Source organism: Rhinolophus sinicus, chromosome 8 (genome assembly GCF_057876585.1).
Source record: "Rhinolophus sinicus isolate RSI-liver-muscle chromosome 8, RSI-T2T, whole genome shotgun sequence".
NCBI lineage: Eukaryota > Metazoa > Chordata > Mammalia > Chiroptera > Rhinolophidae > Rhinolophus > Rhinolophus sinicus.
The window spans coordinates 38,665,510-38,685,439 of NC_142508.1; the positions used below are offsets into that span (position 1 = coordinate 38,665,510).

Consider the following 19,930-nt stretch of genomic DNA (forward strand, 5'->3'; position numbering starts at 1 on the left):
AAAATATCTAACAATCAGTACAGTATGGGCACTAGTCAATTGAAATCCACATCTAACCAATCTGCATGGATGTGGCTATAAACAACCAATAAGCCAGTCCCGGCCACGTGACTACACTCTTACCAATGGGATGTCAGACTCGTCCCTTCTGCCGCACTCACCCAAAATGAAATTGCTTGCTTTCCACTCCTCCACTCCCTCCTGCTTCTCAAGAGCTGGAATTCAGGCTTGCCCATGACCCAGCTTTGTGTGGAAAGGAGATGGCAGAGCAACAAGTTGGAAGGGTCCTAGGTCCCTGAATGGTCACATGGAGCAATGTGGTCTCCTGATATCCTGGACAGCACATCTCTGGATTGTTACGTGAGAGAGGAGCAAACTTCTACTTTGTTTGGGCCATGGGATTTTTGGGTCTTTTTGTTACTGAAGTTCAGTTTACACTGTAATTGGGGTATTTCATCGAATCTAAGATGCTATTAATTAGAAGATGTATCACTATGTCCATGTACCATAAAGAAAGAAAAAAAGCACTGCCCATTAATCCATGAAAAGCCATCAATTGTGAGACACACCCTGATTCCAAAGACATTAAACTGTGAAAAAATGTACATCGTAAAATCATGAAATATAGTAATACACTCACTGTGTCTCAGGTGTTTTTTCCAAATTACATGATTTAAGCCCAGAAAGGAAACCCAATTACACCCATTTTACAGAACAGGAAACTGAAGTTCTGAGAGGAGACGTGACCCATTTGAGGCCACTCAGGCAGTGAGTACCCTAGATAGTTACGCTCTGGAGTCTTTCCACACCCCTCCCACTCCGGCCTCACTCACCTATGTAGACTCTCCCCTCGATGGGTGCGGTTCTGGGCACGACAGTCATGACCGAGCTCAGGTAGGAAGCCATAGTCACGCAGCAGGGCCTGGGCACCTCTGGCTACTACAGCCACACCAGCTGCCACACGCCGGGCCAGGTCATCCCTCCAGCCAGCCGAGCGCACTGCAAACAGCCCAGCAGGCAGTGGAGCTCCTCCTGGCAGAAGAAGGGGCTCCCCAGGGGTGCCTGAGCCCCCACCTCCAGCCAGCTGGGGCCCCACCATGAACCAGACGTAGCCAGGCCCTGTGAGGCCAGCCTCCTCAGCTGCCCGGAACACAGGCTCGGCCTCCTCGCGGGCACAGAAGAGCAGGCGGATCTGTGCGCTGACACTGCGAAGCTGGGCACTCAGCACGGCCTCACCCGCCCCAGGGTCCAGCGTCAGCGCCCCACGGTGCTCCCAGCCCACCAGACTGCCATCAGTCAGCACCTCGATGTAGGACAGGAAGGCCCGGTGGCCAGGGGCACGTGTGGTCACAGCTACAAAGGATGTCCAGTCATACTCCTCCAGCACCTCAAAGATGACCTGAAGCTGCTGCTCTGTGGACGAGCCTAGCTGCAGGAAGGTGGAGCCCTTCTCCTGCGGGAAAGGAAGAGGATGTCAGGTCTCCTGATGCAGAGATCACAGCTCCCAGGAGTCAGTAGGGACCTTCAGCAACCAACAAGGGGGTCACGGCTCCCAGTGGTCAAGAGGGGAGCTTTATCTCCCAGAAGCTGATAAAGGGAACATAGCTTCCAGCCACCACCAGTGGGTCACAGCTCTCAAGAGGGCAGACTGACTAGCTGTCCACAAAACCCACCTCCTTATCCTGCTGGGGCACAGAGCTAGACCTCTCTTAGGTTTAGCTACTGTGACTGAGTTCTAGGCTCATCCATAAAAACTCTCCACCATGCACCTTAGTTTCTTCCGGTCTGTGGGTGGATAGAGAGGCCCCAGAAGAGAACTCTGAAGTCCTGGGGGATTACAGAGCCACAAGAGGGAGGAGCCTGAGTCTCTGAGCCACCACTTGGAGGCATGCCACCTCCAATCAGGTACATCTGTTTGGATTGTATATGAGTGAAGAACAACCGTCTATTGGAGTGAGCCACTGAGACATGAGGGTTTATCTGTTAGAGCAGTAACATTACCATAATGAATACATCCAGCATCCAGTGAGGGAAGTACAGTTCCCAGCACCTACTGAGAGCACCTACTGCATTTCCCAGCACGCAGTGAGGGTACTGAAAGTGCTGTCTCTCCCAACTGGAAGAAGCTTTGCTGAATGGACTTGCCCTTCTCTGGTTTTCCTACCTTCCTGTTCCCTCCTTCTCTGTTTCCTTTTCTGGACTCTCTTCCTCAGTCTGAATTCTAAACATAGGAGTGCCCTAGTCTTCTCTTTTCTTCTCTGTCCTCGCTCCCTGGTGATCTCATCCAGATCCATGAGTTTAAAGACTATCCCCTGTGCTATCCAATATGGTAGCCACTAGCCACCTATAGCTATTCAAATTCTAATTAAATAAAATTAAATAAAATTTAGTTCCCTGTTGCACAAATCACACATCTAGTGCCCAACATCCACACATGGCTAAAGGCTATCATACTGGACAGAGTAGATCTAAACAATGTTCACTGCAGAAAGTTCTATTGGATAGCACTGGAGGTGTTGATGGCTCCTATCCTCAGTTACCATCTCTCTCCTGAGCTCTGGACCTTTCTCTTCAATATCCGCCTCTGGATTTCCAAGAGGCATCTCAAAACTAGCATGTCAAAAACAGAATTCTTGACCTTCCACGCCCCCATCCTCCTCCCCCCACAAAATCTGTTCCCTGTCTTCTGTATTCACCCAGATGTTCAGATCTCAGAGCTAAGTCATCCTTTCCCTTTCACCCACATTCAGGCCATCTCCAACTCTTCTTGGCTCTCTGTTCAATACATAACCCCAGTTGTAACATAACCCCAGTAGTAACTACTTACTACTGCCCCTGTCACAACCCTCATTGTCATCACTTTCTTGCCTAGACAATGACAACAGCTTACTAATAGATCTTTGCTTCCATTCTTGGATCTTCCAGTCCATTCTCCAGACAACAGCCAGAGTGATCTTTTCAAAATTTAATTGGATTGCATCCTTTTTTGCTTGAAAACCTTCCAATGATTCTATCTTAGAGTCAAAGCCAAAGTCTTCACTATGGCCCACAGAGCCCTGCATGAACTGGCCCCCATTGTCTCTCTGACCTCATCTCCCGCCACCCCCACCTCTTTGCTCTTTCTCAAAAACATTGAGATTCTTCTGGATTCAGGGGCTTTCTAATATGACAGCCACTAGCCACTTATGGCTGTTCAAATTAGCTGTCACCTCTCCCAGGGAGACTTTCCCCCAGCTTCTCCATGCTGGGCCTACCCCTCCCCATTCCCCAGCTCAGTTGTCACCATCTCAGGGAGGCCTCCCCTGACCATCATCTATTGAAGCCCCATGTTAGTCATTGCAACATCCTGTTGCTTTCCTCTAGGATAGATTTCATTATTTGTTTTGTCTGTCTCCCCATTAGAATGCAATACATTTCCTTTTACAACTGCAGTCTCCAGAACGTAAAATACCCCTGGCACAGAATCAGCCCTCACTAAATCTTCCAGTAACACAATGAGAAAAGCAAGTGTACTTACTCCCTAGGCATGTGCCTGTGGTTATATGTACAGGGGATAGAGCAGCTGTCTTGAGGGGATGAGGTCTCCCAGCATGTAATGAGAACCCTGAAAGAGGACCTCACCCTTTGCAGGTGGAGGTGTGCTAAAGGGACCGAGTTCCCAGCATTCAGTGAGGGCACAGATGGAGCTATAGGACCACTCTTTCTTTCATCCAAAGACACTGAGGGGACTACATTTCCCAGAAGGAAACAGGTGTACAGAGAGCAGGCCACAGTGCTCAGCAGACAGTACCCAGAGTGGACCCCACTTCTGAGCAGCAATGGAGTCATGAGGGACCACATCTCTTGATGCCATGGAGGTGGCAGTGAGGAAGTAATAAGTTCACCCCGAAGGTGACCTGCCTACAATTCCCTGGACAACTCCATGCCAAAGAAAAGAAGGAAGTTGGACAGAGGCCTTTCCCAGAATGCTCTGGACAATAGAGAACTACAAGTCCCAGCATGCAACAGTGATCTAGTCACAAAGCCACTGGTCTTCACAGCAGGGAACTGGTGGGGATTTAGGCTCCACCCACTCAGGTGGCCCTATCCTCAGGCGCAACCCACCACTGTCACACTGGTTCCATCCCTGAGTAGGCCCCGCCCCTTCTCTGCACCTCCTCTTTGCTGACCCCTTTTCCTTCTCAGTCTGCTCACTAGGCTTGTTCCAAATCTGCCCTTCGTTACCAGAAGTCCATTCCAGCAGGCCACTCCTGTACCCTCTGGAGGCAGGCTTCTCTCCAGGCCACAGCCAACGCCAGCGTCTGCCCCAACCTCCCCTGAAGGCTTCTGGCTTTGACCTCTCATTGGCTGGGCCTTCATCCTTCCAGGCCCACCTTCTGGATTCTAGTTTTCCACACCTTAAGCTGGGTAGGCCCCAGCCCCAACCCCACTCCCAGGACCAGCTTCCTCTCTAGACCCCGATCCTGTAGTACTAGCGTAGGCTCTGCTTCCTCCCTGGCCTCGCCGCTCACCGGTAGCCCCGCCCTTCCCCGACTGACCACACCCTAAAACCCACTTGCTTGCTTGGTGGTTCTACACTTCCACAGCCCATCTCTCACTAGTGATTCCTCCCTTTTTCATTCTCCTCCTTTCACCGTTGGCTCTTTCCTCCTATGTTGGTCTATAGACCCCATGCTCAACAGGCCGAGCCTTCCTCAGTACCCAACGCCTCTCTTTCTTGGTTCCTGTCCCCGTCTTCCTGGCTCCCACCTCCTCACTAGACTTAATTTCTTTCTGAACTCCATTCCTTTCCAACTGACTCCGCCCTCGCTGATCCCAGATCCTACCCCTCCCTCCAATCTTGCCATCTCAGGCTGGTCCTTTTTCGTTCCCAGTCCCGCCCCCAACTGGCGAGTCTCCCCCATCCCCTGACTCACCTCTTTTGCAGACCCTCAACCTTCCCCATGTCTCGATCATCCAAGACTGGCTTCTCTCAGACCCTCCTTCTAGATGAGTCCTGAGGCAGGCCCTTGCTCATCCTATAGACCACGCCCCTCCTCTTACCTAGACCTGACCCCAACCATCTGGCTCCACCCATACCAGATGCTGACCCTGAGGATCGGCCCCGCCCCCACTGCAGGTCGCGCGCACCTTGGGCGTGAGCACGAGCGCGGCGCCGCCGTGCACGGCCACGATGGGCAGCGAGGTCTGTGCTGACAGGAAGTCGAGGATAGGCGCGACGGCGGGCGCGCGTGAATCGTCCTCGAAGACTACACCGTGCACGCGCAACCCCGACAGCAGGTCACAGAGCTGCAGCACTAGGCTGCGCGGGTCCGAGCCGTTGAGCACCAGCGCCACCGGCCGCACGTCCAGGCCCGGGCTGCGCACAGCCGCCGCCACGGCCGGGCCCAAGCGGGCCGCCTCGGTCGTGTACGCGGGCCCCGAGAACACGAGCGCCACGTTGAGCGGCCGCGCCCCGCCGGGTACCCCGCCGTGCCCGCCTGCCCCGCCCGGACCCGGCGCTTCCTCCGGGAACGGGCTGGCGCAGGCCAGGGCCAGCAGCAGCAGCATCTTAGCGGGGCCCCGAGGGCCGCCGGGGCCACCGGCGCCACGCATCGCCTGCGGGCCCCGCCGGGCGGCCTCTGAGCGCCCAGGCCCGGGAAGGGACACGGGAGGAAGGAGGGTACACAGAGACGGGGAGACACCGGAAGCAGAGACACAAATGAGAGAGACACACACAGGTGGGAAGGCAGAGACAGGGAGACAAAATATAGAAAGAGATACACGAAGATGAGATACAGGGTGGGAGACACTCAGAGATAAGAGGGAAAGGTTAGGGTGATAGATACGGAGACGCAGGCAGAGGGAGAGACAGGGAGAGATGCAGAGGGAGAGACGGAGAGTGCAGGTGGGTAACGGGGACAGGGAAGATACAGAAGTGGGGGAAATAGACAAGGTACAGATGGGCAGGACAATGAGACAGGACAAATGGAAAACAGACCCACAGAGATGGGATCAGAATAGGAGCAGAAAGAGAGACCCAGGGAGATATGGAGATGCAAACAACAGAGAAATGGTCAGGGAAAGAGTGACAGGAATAAAAAGAGAGATGGAAGGAAAAACAGAGGGGTAGAAGGGCTCAGAGTGACAGAGACAGGGAGATGAAGCCGAGAGAGATAAGATGGAGTGACAAATAGGGAGGGAATATTAGGGAAGCAGGGAGAGATGCAGAGATAGACCAAGGAAGGCAGGAGAGATAAGAGTGATGAGAAAGTTGGACAGAAAGCGGAAGATGGAAAGAAACCAAGGAAGACGGAGAAAGAGACCCCACAGCCATCAAGAGACAAGCACACACAAGAGATGGAGAAGCAGGCAGATTTAGAGGTTGAGGGAGGAGGCAGCAGAGCAGACAGAAAACAGAAAGACAGAAATAGCGAGGCAAGGCAGAGATCAAGACCCCCACCAGGGACGTGCCCAGCACAGACATGAAAGGAAGGCCGGGAAGGCAAGTGGCAGGAGGGATCAAAAATAAAAGGGAGAAAAAGGAGGGAAAAAAGATGAGAAAGGGAAAAGGGGTCAGGTGTGCGGGGAGAGAGAAAGAGAAAAAAAGAAATTAGTAGGGCATCCTAAGGAGAGAAAATGCCCCCCGTGATCTTACCCCTCCCTCCACCACAACCCCCAGCCCAGTTTTGTTCCCTTACTCCTGTCCCTGTACCCCCATTCTTAGAGAGAGAGAGAGTCATGGCCCAGGCTGGGCTGTGGGGTTGGGGGGCACAGCTGTGGAGAGCTGGGGGATGGGGGTCCTTGGCTCCCAGCCCAGAGCAATTTAGTAAATTAGAGGAAATACAGCATCTCTTCCTGTGTCCCCTGTTGAATACTAGCTAGCTGCCTGGGGTGATCAGGCTGGGAGCCCAGACTCCTGGCTCCTGGCTCCGAGGGAGGAGACCAATGGGGGCCTGGACTCCTGGTTCTCAGAGGGATTGCAGCCTATACTAGGGGCTTCCTGAAGGGCTGAGGGTCCATACAGGGAAGGGTTCTCTCTTGGCTGTCAATCAGGCTCCTATCTGGTTGCCATGGCAGCACAGGCCCGGCTACCCCACTGACCGCCAGAGTGGGGGAAAGGCCCACACCCTCTCCTCTGCCCAGAGGCCTCTCCTCCCACCCCATCCACCTTCCCAGAGATCCTGGGCCACTGTCTCCCCAGGAATGCGGGTGGGGGCTCCTAGCATGCTCATCCCTCCCAAATCCTGGCTCCCCATGCCCCTCCTCTCCTCTGCCCTTCCCCAAGCAGCTGGCTCAATCAGCGCTCAGAATAGCCCCCCTCTGCCCCAAAATAACCCACAGCTGTGGCCTGGCCCCCGTGGGGTTAACACTTGTTCTCCTCCCTTCCCAGTGGCTGCTTACCCTCAGCCCCTCCTCTGCTCTCTCAGACCCACCACTGCTGGGCCTCTGCCCTTGGGGACCCCAGGGTCCTGCTCCCTGCTGAAGCCCAGGAGGGCAGCTCCATGCCCATCAGTCTGGGGAGGCTGAATGTTGGGCCTTCGCCCTGAGGAACTCAGAGGGCAGTCCCTACCCCTCTGGTACTGAGACACAGTATCCCCAGGCTCCAGAGGTCTCTGGAGGCCCAATGCCCAGAACCTGCACCCTCAAGAACCATATTGTCCAGGCCCCCAATCTCTACCTCCTCCTGAGTCTCAGGCCCCATGGGGCCAAAGAATCCCTGTCCCCTGCCCTGTCAGACTCAGCAGACTGAGCCCCAACCCCCTCCTCCCTCAGACACAGATGCCCTGCCCTCCAACTTCTCCCATAGACTCAGAAGTCCTCACTCTCGGTCCCTCCTCCCCAGAACCCAGGAGTCCTGGCCCCCTCCTGCCTCTAGACTCAGGAATCCGGCTGCCCAGCCTCCCATGCCCAGGAACTGGAGTCCAGGCCTATGGCCCTCTTGTCCCGTAAGGACCCCGTTTTGTCTCAAACCCCATCAGCCCCAAAATCCTAGGCATCCCCCCCTCCAGCTCTCGCCTTCCTATTCACCCGACTCTGGTCCCATACATAGCATAGCCTCCCCCCCCCCCGCTGAGGAAGAGGAGGGTGCCAGAGATTCCTGGGGTGTCCCTATCTCCATCACTCTCCCCCAATCCATCACAGAAGAGATGAGAGGCCACTTTGATCAACAGCCCGCCCCCCCCCTCTGGTGCTGCAGACGGTGGCATCCCGTTCCCCTCCACCTCCAACATCATTCTCTCCCCACCCTAATCCTGGTGCTGGGAAGAGGCTGGAAGGGTATTCCAGAATCCTGAGGAAGGGGTGGTAGCTTGGGACAATGGGTGTCAGGGGCCTGGGTGCCCTCAAGGTCCTTGGCAGGGGTATTAATAGCAGACTCATAGCTCTGAGAAGGGAGGGGAGAGTGAGAGGAGAGAGGGAGAGGGACAGCCGGCCAGGGGGAGACTGATGCGGGCAGGAGATGCAGAGGGAAGGTGAGATGGGGAGATGGGGGTATAGATATATGGGGTGTCAGGTATGTGGAGCTAGGGAGAGGGAGCAAAGTATCAGAGAAATGGGGGCGTTAGGAGGTCTGAGGTGTAAAAATCCAGGAAAAACGGGCTAAGAAAAGGGGCGAAGGAGAGTCCCAAGAGACAAGGGAGCTGGGGGTGGGGGTCAAAGACCCTTGCTCCCATTCAATCCTCCTTCCCTGAGGCCGGTGGCCAACTTTCCCTGTCCAAAATCTGGGGGTCCACGACCCCACCCCCACCCCTGCATCCCCTACCCCGGCCTTACCTTTTCATGACCCTGTCCTGTGGGGGTAATTGCTGGGGGCTAGGACCGGAACCCGGAGTCCAACGACCCGAAGATTAGCGGAGGGCTCAAGAGCCGCTGGGGGTGGCCAGGCCCTGGGGCGGCGTTGGCGGCGCTGGTAGAGACCTCCTGCCTGTCCCTGGCTCCGGCTCTCCCTCTTCTTCGGTCTGTCCTGCCCTGTCTGTCCCCCAAGGTTGCGGCCACCCCGACTAGGCGAGGACGCCGCTACACATGTTGCGCTGGAAGTTGGGCCCCGGACATTGCGGAGGCTGTCGGGGTGTCCTCTCACCGCCCCGACCCCGTGGGGATCCCCCTTCCGCCCACCCGGGGTGCCCCCCTCTGCCACTTCAGCCCCGGCTCCTCCCCCCGTCCATGTGTTGGGTCCCGCCTCTCCTGGCTCATTCGCACCCCCCCTTTGTGCCCTCAGCGACCCCCCCCCCCCCCCGCGTCTGTGTCTGTCTGTCTGTCTGGGTCACCTCTGAAGCCGATGGCTGGTGTGTGTGTTTGTGTGAGGGGCGGGAGACTGCCTGTCTGGGGAACTGCTTGCCCCTTCCTCGCCTGGCCACCTCCAGACCCCCTCCCTGGGCGCCCCCACTCTCAAACACAGGCAGAAACACACACACACGCACACACGCACAACCTCACTTCCCTGGGATTCCCCTAAACACCCCCGGAGCTTGAGGAGGGACACACACACACACTCACACACACACACACACACACACACACACACACACACACACACACACGGTCTGATGGGGCCAGGCTGCCACTGCCGTCAGGGGCTGCACGGACAGACAGGAGGACACAGGCAGCCGGGGACGCCAGACGCCCAGGTACACACCATCCATTCAGGTTTGGGGTCTGGGGGAGGAAACTGGGGGGCGCACGACACCCAGGCAGGCGGCTCAGGGTCTGTACAGACAGACAGACCTTCCCTGCCTCCCTCGCCGCGCGCTGCAGCCCTTACAGACACACCCCCCCTCCACCAGCCCAACCCCAGACACCCAGACCCACAGATCCTCACCCGGCAGATGGCAGACGCACGAGAGACCCCTGGGGGCCCGGCGGACTCACCCAGGCTGACACCCCCCCAGCTGGGCACCGGCGGCGGAGGGAGGTTGCGGGTGGAGGGTGGTGGCGGCCGCGGCTTGGAGGAGCCGGAGCGGGAGGGACTCGCACACTCGCTCTGTTCACACACACACACACACACACACACACACACACTCACTCAGAATGCTATTAACATTCAGTCCCCGTCCGTCCCTGCCAGGAGACCCACAGTCCCCACTCTTAGCCTCCCTGGGGACCCCTCCTCCTGCCAGGGCAGGGGGAGGGAGCCTTCCCCCTCCCCAGCTTCCAGCCTCTGCCTTCCTCCTGGGACAAAAGTGAGGGGTTGCTAATAAAAAGGGGGGGGGCAGGGAGGGACTCATAATCCGGCATTGAGACATTAGCTTTGGACCTGGGGACCTGGACTTCAGGGCCCCAAGGGCTGCTGCCCTCTGCCCCTTCCCCACTTTGAGGCTTAAGAAGTGGGAGGCTATTCCTGGAGTTGGGTCTCTAAGATGCTAGCACCCAGCTTTTGGCTTCTATTGCTCTAGAAGGCCAGGCCTGCAAACTAGGTCTCTATCACGAAGGCCAGAGTCTAGGTTCCCAGCTTCCTTTTCTCTCAGACCCAGAAATTCAAGTCCCCAGACCCCTTCTCCCCCAGGACCCAGGAGTCCAGGCCCCCAACCCCCTCTTTGCTCAGACCTAGGACTTCAGGTGACTGGTGCTCTCTTCCGTTAGACCCAGAAGCCCAGGCCACCAGCTCCCTCCTCCCTCAGACCCAGGAGTCCAGGCCCCTGGCTCTTTTCTCCCCTGGTACCTAGTAATACAGGCTCCCTCCTCCCGAGTCCCTTTCAGGCACTCAGACCACCTGACCCTCTAGCACAAGCTACCCTCAGTGTCCACAAGTCCAAGACACCTGGCTGTCACCCTTAGGCACTTAATCCATCCAACCCTCTGAGGAAACAATGCATCTGTACCCCTTCTTTTATTGAGGGGCCCAGGCCTCCATCACCTGTGGGTACTCAAACATCCAGGAGGAAAACAGCATCTATCCCTTACTAGGCAGAGCCTGGCCCTTGCAGGGTCCCTCAAGGCCAGCTGCCCAGCTCCTACCGCTCCTGCTAGAGAGGCTGGGCCCAGCTCTTCTATAAAGTGGTGAGGTGGAGTGTTGCACAGGACACCTGGGCTCCTGAGGTCCGAAGCCCAGAGTGTGTGTGTGTGTGTGTGTGTGTGTGTGTGTGTGTGCGCGTGGTAATTCTGGGGTGGGCCTGGAGCCAGGGCTGTGGGCTGCTGACTCCAGGGTCTGGGAAAGCAGGGGTGAAGGCTTACATTCCAGAAGAAGAAGACTGGGGCCTGAATTTGTGGGTCCCAGAGAGGGTAAGAGATTGTGCACCTAGATTCCTCAGTCCAGGATGCTGGAGGCATAAGATGGTTGAGGTGGGACCCTAAGGAAGAGGGCTGGGGGCGGGGACTCTTGGATCCTGGGAGGGGAGGGGTTGGGGGACTTGGACTCCTGGGTCTTGGGGTCCTGGACTTCTGGGTCTGAGGGAGGAGGGGCTGGAAGCCTGGACTTCTGGGTCCTGGGAGGGGAAGAGGCTGGGGGCTTGGACTCCTGGGTCCTGGGAGTGGGACTGGGGCCCCAGACTTCTGGGTCTGAGGGTGGAAGCGTTGGGGTTCCAGATTTATGAGGCCTGGGGGATGAATGTGCTGGGGTCCCAGACTCCTGGGTCTGAGAGAGGCTCTGGGGGGCTGCTTTCTTGTCTTTTGGGTGGATTAGAGCTAGAGGACCACAAAAAGCTAGCCTCTGGGTCCCTGTCTAAGATTTTTAAAGCTCAGAGGCCAGCCTCCTGAATCGCTGTCAAGGGCAGAGTCTGGGCATAGACTGCCTGGAAGAGCAGGTGCCGGATTTGGGAGTTTCAGATCCCAGCGAACCCACAAATTTCTAGGAGGTAGCCTTGAGGGTGCATTCAGCGCCAACTCTGCAAGCCGGCCGGTGCAGAGTAGGGGGCGCCAGAGAGTCGGGACTCCGCCCTCGGGGGCGGAGCTTCCCGCCCAGACTCCTCCCTCTCCTACTCTCCCCCTTCTCCCCAGCTCAGGCTCAGCCAACAGCTCCCGCCTCGGCTCCCCCTCCCAGATCCCCCTCCCAGGAGTGGAGCCCACCCGAGGGCCCCTCTCCCACCCTCCAGCCCAGCCGCCCGGCCAGCACAGCAACCCCAGGGGGCAGACCCCCGCCAGCCTGCCTCCCTCCAGCCCTGCCAGATCCCCCAACCATGAATCTCTTCCGATTCCTGGGAGACCTCTCCCACCTCCTAGCCATCATCTTGCTACTGCTCAAAATCTGGAAGTCCCGCTCGTGTGCCGGTGAGACGCCCACGGGGGCGGAAGAAAGGGGGGCGAGTGCGGGGGACATCCCAGGACTCGGGGAAGGGTTTGGAGGCACTAGGGGACCAGTCCCTCCCCCTACCACTTGCTGGGGTTCCCCCTTCCAGGCCGGGGTCACCGGAGGGTCAGCTCCCTTCACCAAACTGGGGGGGTGCATATAGTCTGGCGGGGCTGTCTCCAGGCACCCAATTTCAGCCTTCCTCCAGCCACTATCTGGGCGGCCCCCGGGGTTCCGGAGCATGAACAGGGAGCCGTGGCTAGCAGGGAGGTGGCTGGGAGTTGGTGACGTGGACCGTGGCGGCCAGGAAGAGAGCGGAAGGGACGCGTCCGGTTCTGGGGGCGCTGAGGTCAAGTGGGGGCCTCCCGAGACCCCACCTGGTGTCTGAACTTGGGAGGACCCGGAGGAGACCGAGGGTGGCCATGAGGCCTAGCCTGGGACAGAGCCTCGGGCTGGATTAGCTCTGGGGCCCGGCTGCCCCCTGTCTGTGAGCCGCGGGAAAGGACCCTGCTCAGGCAGGCGGGCTGGGGAGGCCTCCAGGGACAGCTGCACTCCTGAGCTGCCTCCAGGCTGGTCCCAGGCGCTGGGCCTTGGTTTATTCCCCGCCTAGCCCACCCCCAGACTCCCCCACTCTCTCTGGACCACAGGGATTTCAGGCAAGAGCCAGGTCCTGTTTGCTGTGGTGTTCACTGCCCGTTACCTGGACCTTTTCACCAACTACATCTCACTCTACAACACGTGCATGAAGGTAAAGGCTCTACCTCACCTACTGTGCCCTCTTGAGGGGGGACCCAGGTGAGGGTCCCAGGGAGGAGGTAGTGTGGGTCCCAAGACTTGTGGGTCTGAGGGAGGAGAGGGCTGGCTGCATACAGATGCCTGGTCTGTGGGAGGAGGCGACAGGGGCTGAGACTCCTTGGTCTGAGGGAGAAGGGGCCTGGGGTTCCACTCATCTGGGCCTGAGCCTGTTGGGGGCACAGGCCCTGTGCTGTGAGCTGAAGCGCCCTCCTCATCATTCCCCTTGACAGGTGGTCTATATTGCCTGCTCCTTCACCACAGTCTGGATGATTTACAGCAAGTTCAAAGCCACTTATGATGGGAACCACGACACATTTCGGGTGGAGTTCCTTGTTGTTCCCACGGCCATCCTGGCGTTCCTGGTCAACCATGACTTTACCCCTCTAGAGGTAGCCTATCTGGCAGGGTCCTTGTAGTGCGGGGATGGGTTGTGCCAGAATGGCTGTTGACAGTGGACCCTCTGAAAGACTTCCTTCTGCAAGGATTGCTCAAACTTCCTTATTTTAGGACATAAAGTTCAGTGCAAGGGCTGTGGACTCAGGTGGTATTAATGCCACAGCAGTAGCACTCACCGTGTGCCAGATGCTGCTCTAAATATTTCGCACCCCCCAAAAAAAGCCTAAATCCACCCAATTCTTATAACCCCCCCCAAAAAAAGCCTAAATATTTCGCGTATATTAACTCATTACTTTTCACACCAGCCCCATTTTACAAGTGGGGAAACTGAGGCGTATGGAGTCTAAATGACTCGTCCAAGGTCATTGGCAGCCTAGGAATTGGGAACAGGGGCTTTGGAGCCAGGCTACTTGAATTTGAATCCCAGATCTGCTCCCTTCTAGTTGCATGACCTTGGGCATGTGACTTGACCTCTCCGTGCCAAAGTTTCCCCATTTGTAAAGTCGAGATCAGGTCATTGTGAGGATTTACTGAAATTAGACAGCATCACCTAGTAGTGAAACACATAGACTATAGAACCAGGGAGCAGTGATTCAAAGCCTACTTAGCAACTGTGGCACTTTGGGCAAATCAGTTTTTCTGTGCCTCAGTTTCCTCACCTGTAAAATGGGGATAATCAATTCCTACTTCAGAGGGTTCTAATGAGGGGTTAATATTGGTAAAGCACAGTGTCTGGCACTAGGTAGGAAGTGCTATGTCAATGTTTGTTCAGACTGAGTTGTTCAATACCATGCTGGTAACTTTTAGGCATTAGCTGTCGTGGTTTTTATTCTGTGGCATTTTGGTGGGACCTGTGCGAATTCCTGGGAGGAATTTTGGGAGGGCCTGTGTTAAGTCTGCAATCTCCTGGCTCCGGGAGCTTGGCAGGAATCAAATTCAGATCAGGCCTTCCTCCCCCAGGCCCACTCCTGCCTTGTAGGAAGCTGCCCATGAGTGACCAGGTGGGCTGATATTTTCAACAGAAGCCACAATTTAGAAGATTTCCTGCAAGATCTCACTTTAAAATTTTGGCCACAGATTCAACATGTATTTTTAAAAGTACCCTGCAAGCCAGACAAATCTGACATAGGGTGACTTTGGCCCATGGGTCCCAGAAATGTCTGGGAGGTTGCACCATGCTGTGGTGGGAACCCTGGGTGTGGCTGCAGGCCCTAGACTTTGCAGACATATCATTGTCACCACCTTGCCCAGAGCACTCACCCAAGTTGGGCCCATTTTCCATATGGGGAGACTGAAGCTGAGGGAGGCAGTGGGGCTTGCTCCAGGTGGAAGAGGCCACACCAGAACCCAGGCCTTTTGACTCCAGCTATTTTGGTTAACCTCATTCAGAGTGGGGGAGGTCACTTGTGCAAAGTGTATGTCTGGCTCTATGCTGGCCATTCTTAATATAATATCATCCTGTCTGATCCCATGGCCACCTGGGGAAGCAGACATCTTCAACCCCACATCTTGGAGGACTAAGGTGAGGCTCAGAGGGGAGAGCTCACAGGATCTAAACCCAGGTGCTCGTGCTTTCAAAGCCCACGCTATTAGTTGGTGCAAGATCAATTATTCTTTAATCATAGAGGAAACTGTTCTTTAAAAATTCAGACATCACGAGTAGATAAAATAAATGTGATGAAAACATGACCTTTCATCTACTCTTATGTTGCAATTCTATTTCCAAGGATAACCCCAGGGTAACAGTTGGGTGTGCATCAATTTAATGGGTACCTTTCCCGAGAGCCTCCACTAACCTGACTTGCTAAGAGCCTTGCCGGAGGACTCTGAGCAATTATGGGAACAAACCCTGGAGTCCAGCTGCCTGGGTAGGAAGCTGTTTCTATCACAGTTTAGCTGTGTGACCTTGGCTTCAGTCTCCTCATCTGTATAATGGAGATAAGAATATGACTTACCTCAGAGGTGAAGGCAGTAGCCAGTTAATACCTGTAAGGTGCAGGGAGCAATGCCTGGGATGTAGTAAATGCTGTGTAACCTGCATTGTTATGAATACATTCTGATGTTCCCCACTTCCCTCCCACAAACTAAAACAACCGGGGAGGAGCCATACCTGCCACCTGGCCTGGTTCTCTGAGGGGAGGTTTCAGTGGATCTACAGATCACAAATTACCCCAGGTGGGACTTTCAGGTTGCTAAGGACTGAAAAAGGGCCAACAGATGTCTGTAGCCTCTTCTTCCCCCTCCCATGATGCCCTGTCCTGCTTACAACTGATAGTTACTGGTCCCTAAATGTTGGCCTGTGACAAGCACATGGGGAGATCACTTCTATTCATTCATTCATTCATTCATTCATTCATTCAGGCATCAAATATATGCCAGGCATTGTGCCAGGTGCTGGGGTCATGGGCTGAACAAGGTGTAGGATCCTGCGCCTCATGGCTTACATTTTGGTGAGAGCTGCCAAGAAAGAGAATAAATGGGGTGAAGTGACAGCCCTTGGGGGAGGATGGTCAGGGAAGGCCTCTCCTAGCTCTCTCTGGTGAGCTGAGGCTGGAAGGAGGTAGGAGAGGCAGAATGTGACAATCTGGGGGAAGAGCTGAGGGAATAGCAAGTGCAAAGGCCCTGGGGTGGATAGGAGCCTGGCATGTTGGAGGACCAGAAAGAAGTCCTGGCTGTAGCCCAGAGAGAGAGGGGTGGGAATAGGAGATGAGGCTAAATTGGGGAGGGTTTTGAAGACCAAGCTTAGATTTGGATTTTATTCTGGTTGTGATAAGAAGTAGCTACTGGAGGGTTTTAAGCCAGGGAGTGGCCCAGTCTGATTAATGTCTCTAAGGATTGCACATCAAATTTCGCTCCTACGAGGGCAGGAAAATCATCTCCATTTTAGAGATAAGTGGAGACCTGGAGAATCTGGGTCTTTTGCCCAAGGTCTCATAGAAGGCAAGTGTCAGAACCAAGATTCCAACCTGGTCCTTTTGGACCCTCAACCCTTGGTTTGAATCTCAGCTCTGCCACTTACTAGCTGCACGGTCTTGGGCAAGTCTCTTCTTCTCTCTGGGCCTCAGTTTCCTCCTGTGTAGAATGGGGATGCTCAAATAGCCCCTCCCCCATGGGGTCGTTGTGAGGATTAAATTAGTATACGAATGACATGGGCAGAGTGGTGTCTGGCACACAGTCAGTGCCCAGCAGGCTTCACTGTCCCATTCTCCTCTCTCCCCAACGTCACTGTCTGCACCTGTCACCACAGTCTGCCTTCTCTCCCACCCTGTCCCCTCCCGCCTCATCCTGCCCTCTGCCCCTGCTCCCTGGCCTCCCTGCAGATCCTCTGGACCTTCTCCATCTATCTGGAGTCAGTGGCCATCCTGCCGCAGCTCTTCATGGTGAGCAAGACAGGCGAGGCAGAGACCATCACCAGCCACTACCTGTTTGCGCTGGGCGTCTACCGCACGCTTTATCTCTTTAACTGGATCTGGCGCTATCACTTCGAGGGCTTCTTCGACCTCATCGCCATTGTGGCCGGCCTGGTCCAGACAGTCCTGTACTGCGATTTCTTCTACCTCTACATTACCAAAGGTAGCCAGCATGGGGGGCCGGCTGGAAAGGGTCCTGCTCCCTTCCCCCTCCTGCCCTCTCTCTCCCCAGCCCTTTATCACTCAAGGGAGGGAGAGCTTCTTCCATCTTCCAGGGTCCTAGGCTCACTGCCATCCCTGGAATTCAGCCCTTCATCCACGCCCTCCCTGAGGACCAAGGAGTTTCTCTCCCCCGCCCCCCATGTCTCTGAGTGAGTCTCTGAGTGAAGAGAGCAAGGCAGCAGGGGCCTCCTTCCTGCCTCCTCCCTGGACCACACACAGAGACCCAGCCTCTGGGTGTTGAGGAGGAGACAGGACAGAGAGGGGCAAGGGTGGCCTTTGACTTTTCCTCTCTCGGAATTTGTCCTAATCCCCCCTCCTGCCCTGAGGTTCCAGATCCATAGGGTTTCAGTCTTACACCCACAAAATTCCAGAATTCCTATCTCCCCAGCCCTAGCAGTGCTCAGAAAAGGGATGGCCTCCTCTCTGTTCATTAATCTCTGTCCTCACCCTCAAGGATTCAGGCCCATCAAGATCCATGCATTCATTCATTTAATCAACGCATTTATTGCACATGTTCTATGTCCCTGGCCAGCACTAGGCTCTGGGGATGCAACAGTAGGAAAAAAGATGGACGAGGCCTTCCCTTCCCCTTATAATTCTGGTGGGGAGGACTGGTGAATGAACAGTAAAGAAAGATGATTGCAAGTAGTGCGAAGGGCTATGACAGAAAGAAACCAGGGATGTGTTAGTGAACAGCTGTGGAGTGAGGGGGCTACTTCACATGGGGAGGGGGTGTCGGGAGGCCTCTTAGAGGAGATGACGGTTAAAGCAGAGACCTGAGAAATCAGAAGTCAGTTGGTGTGAAGGAAAAAGGATACAGGAGGGCAGAGATTGTATCTCACCACGAGACCCCTCAGGATTAAGGCTGTGAGGGTGGAAGATGGTGGTCTCACCAGCCATCGTTGCCAGAACCTCTGACCCCAGCTCCCATCAAGCTCCAAGGCCTCTAGACCAAGAGTGCCTTGAGGGTGGAAGAGGAACAGCCTGCACCAGAAGAAATGGGGCCTCTTCTAGCCTCAATGCTCAGCCCCTAGGATGAGACTAGGCTCTCCCCGCGTTACCCCTCAGTAATTCAGGCTGATCCCCGTTTATAATCCAGGGTGGTGGGGCCGACTGTCCTTGCATCTCTGCCCAGCCCAAGTGTCCAGGCCCCTGCTCTGGCTGTGGGAGGCTGTCCCCTCTGCCGGTGGTCCGATGGTCATGCCTGCCCCCTTTTCTCTCCTCACAGTCCTAAAGGGGAAGAAGCTGAGTTTGCCAGCGTAGCCCTGGTCCTCGCCATCCCTCTCCTCCAGCAGCCGGCCAGAGGCAGAGGAAGGTGACAAAGACAAGAGCCTTCCTGTCCAGGGTGACTCTGTTAAGAACCAACCTCTCCCCACTCCCCATCCCCCTCCTGCCGGGTTTCAGGGGGCGGTGGATGACCCAGGACTTGGGGAGCTCAGGACCTGGGCTGTTTGTAGTTTTTTGCCTTTTAGAGAAGAAGAAAAAAAAATCTTTCTGCTATTTAGTTTTTGATTCTGATGACTCCTTTCTCTTCTACTCTGGCCCTGATTTTTATAAACTGTTTCGAATGTCCTATGTGGGGGGGTACTGGGTCCGAGATCTTGTCTCTTCCCCAAGTCCCTCAACTCCCTTTCAGATCCTACCCCCGAGCCCCACTGTTTGCCAAACACTAAATCTGCTACACCTGCCTCCCCGACCTCCCACCCGGGCCATGAACACAGCCCCCAAACTTCTGGGCTGGGGAGAGTGAGATGGGGAGGGAAGGTCTCCACCGGTTTTTCATAATAATTTTTTCCCAGAGTTCAGGGTTTTTTAGTCTTGTCGTTTTTTGGGCAATTTAGGGGGCGAGGGGCCGGGTGTGGGGAGGGGCCTGGCCCGAGGGTCACCATGACTCTGCCGCCATGTTTTTGTACAGAATTGATGGTTGATTCTTTGTTCTCTTGAAATAAACCGAGGAAAATGGTGCCTCTCTTTGGCTACTCCTTGCCCTCTCTCTCTGGCGTTTGTGGGGTCCCGGCCCGACCCCTCTGCTTTTGCTTTATCCCGTTACCTGTCCGCAGGCAACTAAGGCCTGGGAGGAGCAGGAAGATGAGAAACTGGGTTTCCCAAGACTGAGCTGCTGTGGAGAGTAACTCCTCGCAGCTCCACTGAGAAAGACACTTGGGAGAAAAAAAGATCTCAAAGATTCTTCTCATTTTGGCACAGAACTTCCCTGCCTGTTCTCCCGAATCTCAGGGTTCCAGAGGACCTACAGATGTCACCAACAGGCAGCCCCCGTCCCACCTTCATCTGGCATTTTGTTGAGCCATTCTTTTTTCTTAAAAAAAAAAAAAAAAGAAAAAAAGAAAAAAAAAAGAAAAAAGAATCATTTGCCAGTCTTTAAAAAACAGAGTTTTGCATTAAAATCCAAATTTCTGGCTTCTCTTGAAAAAAAATCCGTCAGTCTGACAATGCCGGCTTCTCGTTTCTGGGTGGCAGCAGATGGCTGGAGCTGAACGGATGGGATGCGAGCTTTCCACCACAGTCCCCAGGATTTGGCTGAGGGGCTGTTACCATTTATTATCGGGCTGACATGGTTGTTTTTTGTTCTTGCTTGGTGGAGTTAAAAGGAAAGTGAGAAATCTCCTTCCAGATTGACTTCATACCTGGCCTGTTTCCTTCACTTGCATTACCTGCCCGGCCCTTGTAATCTTTAGGGGGTGTTTTTAGTCAGACTCCCTAGATGTCTGCTGAGACCTTCCTTAACCGCCCCCAGTTCTGTAGGACGGCTCTGGGAGCTGCAGGAGGCAGGTAGCTGGCATTTCCCTAGCATTCGTCAATGCTAGGCAATGTGGGTTACACTGAGCTGCCCACTGGGCCCTCACAGCTCCTCTGAAGTGCGGGCACTCTGGAGAAGGAAACCGAG

General features: G+C 55.2%; 2 protein-coding genes across 4 annotated transcripts in view; one reads left to right on the plus strand and one right to left on the minus strand.

The window, feature by feature from the left end:
- The window catches only part of GRIN2D (glutamate ionotropic receptor NMDA type subunit 2D), a 38,280-nt gene extending 28,124 nt beyond the window's left edge, over nucleotides 1-10,156 (minus strand). The window contains exons 1-4 of one of the 3 annotated variants that reach the window (XM_074316164.2): nucleotides 9,850-10,156; nucleotides 8,755-9,011; nucleotides 5,131-5,621; nucleotides 834-1,453 (exon numbers count right to left, since the gene is read on the minus strand). In XM_074316164.2, the coding sequence (XP_074172265.1) occupies nucleotides 834-1,453; nucleotides 5,131-5,595 (1,085 nt within the window). In that variant the 5' untranslated portion in view covers nucleotides 5,596-5,621; nucleotides 8,755-9,011; nucleotides 9,850-10,156. Of the gene's footprint in view, nucleotides 1-833; nucleotides 1,454-5,130; nucleotides 5,622-8,754; nucleotides 9,111-9,799 lie in introns of those variants that run through there. The other 2 variants (XM_074316163.2, XM_088800066.1) reach the window with 2 other exon arrangements.
- A 1,722-nt stretch (nucleotides 10,157-11,878) lies between these two features.
- KDELR1 (KDEL endoplasmic reticulum protein retention receptor 1) lies at nucleotides 11,879-19,004 on the plus strand. Its single transcript, XM_019752643.3, has 5 exons — nucleotides 11,879-12,183; nucleotides 12,850-12,950; nucleotides 13,228-13,386; nucleotides 16,714-16,966; nucleotides 18,254-19,004. The coding sequence occupies exons 1-5, from the start codon at nucleotides 12,093-12,095 to the stop codon at nucleotides 18,286-18,288; spliced, it is 639 nt and encodes a 212-aa protein (XP_019608202.1). The 5' UTR covers nucleotides 11,879-12,092; the 3' UTR covers nucleotides 18,289-19,004.
- Nucleotides 19,005-19,930: the final 926 nt, after the last annotated feature.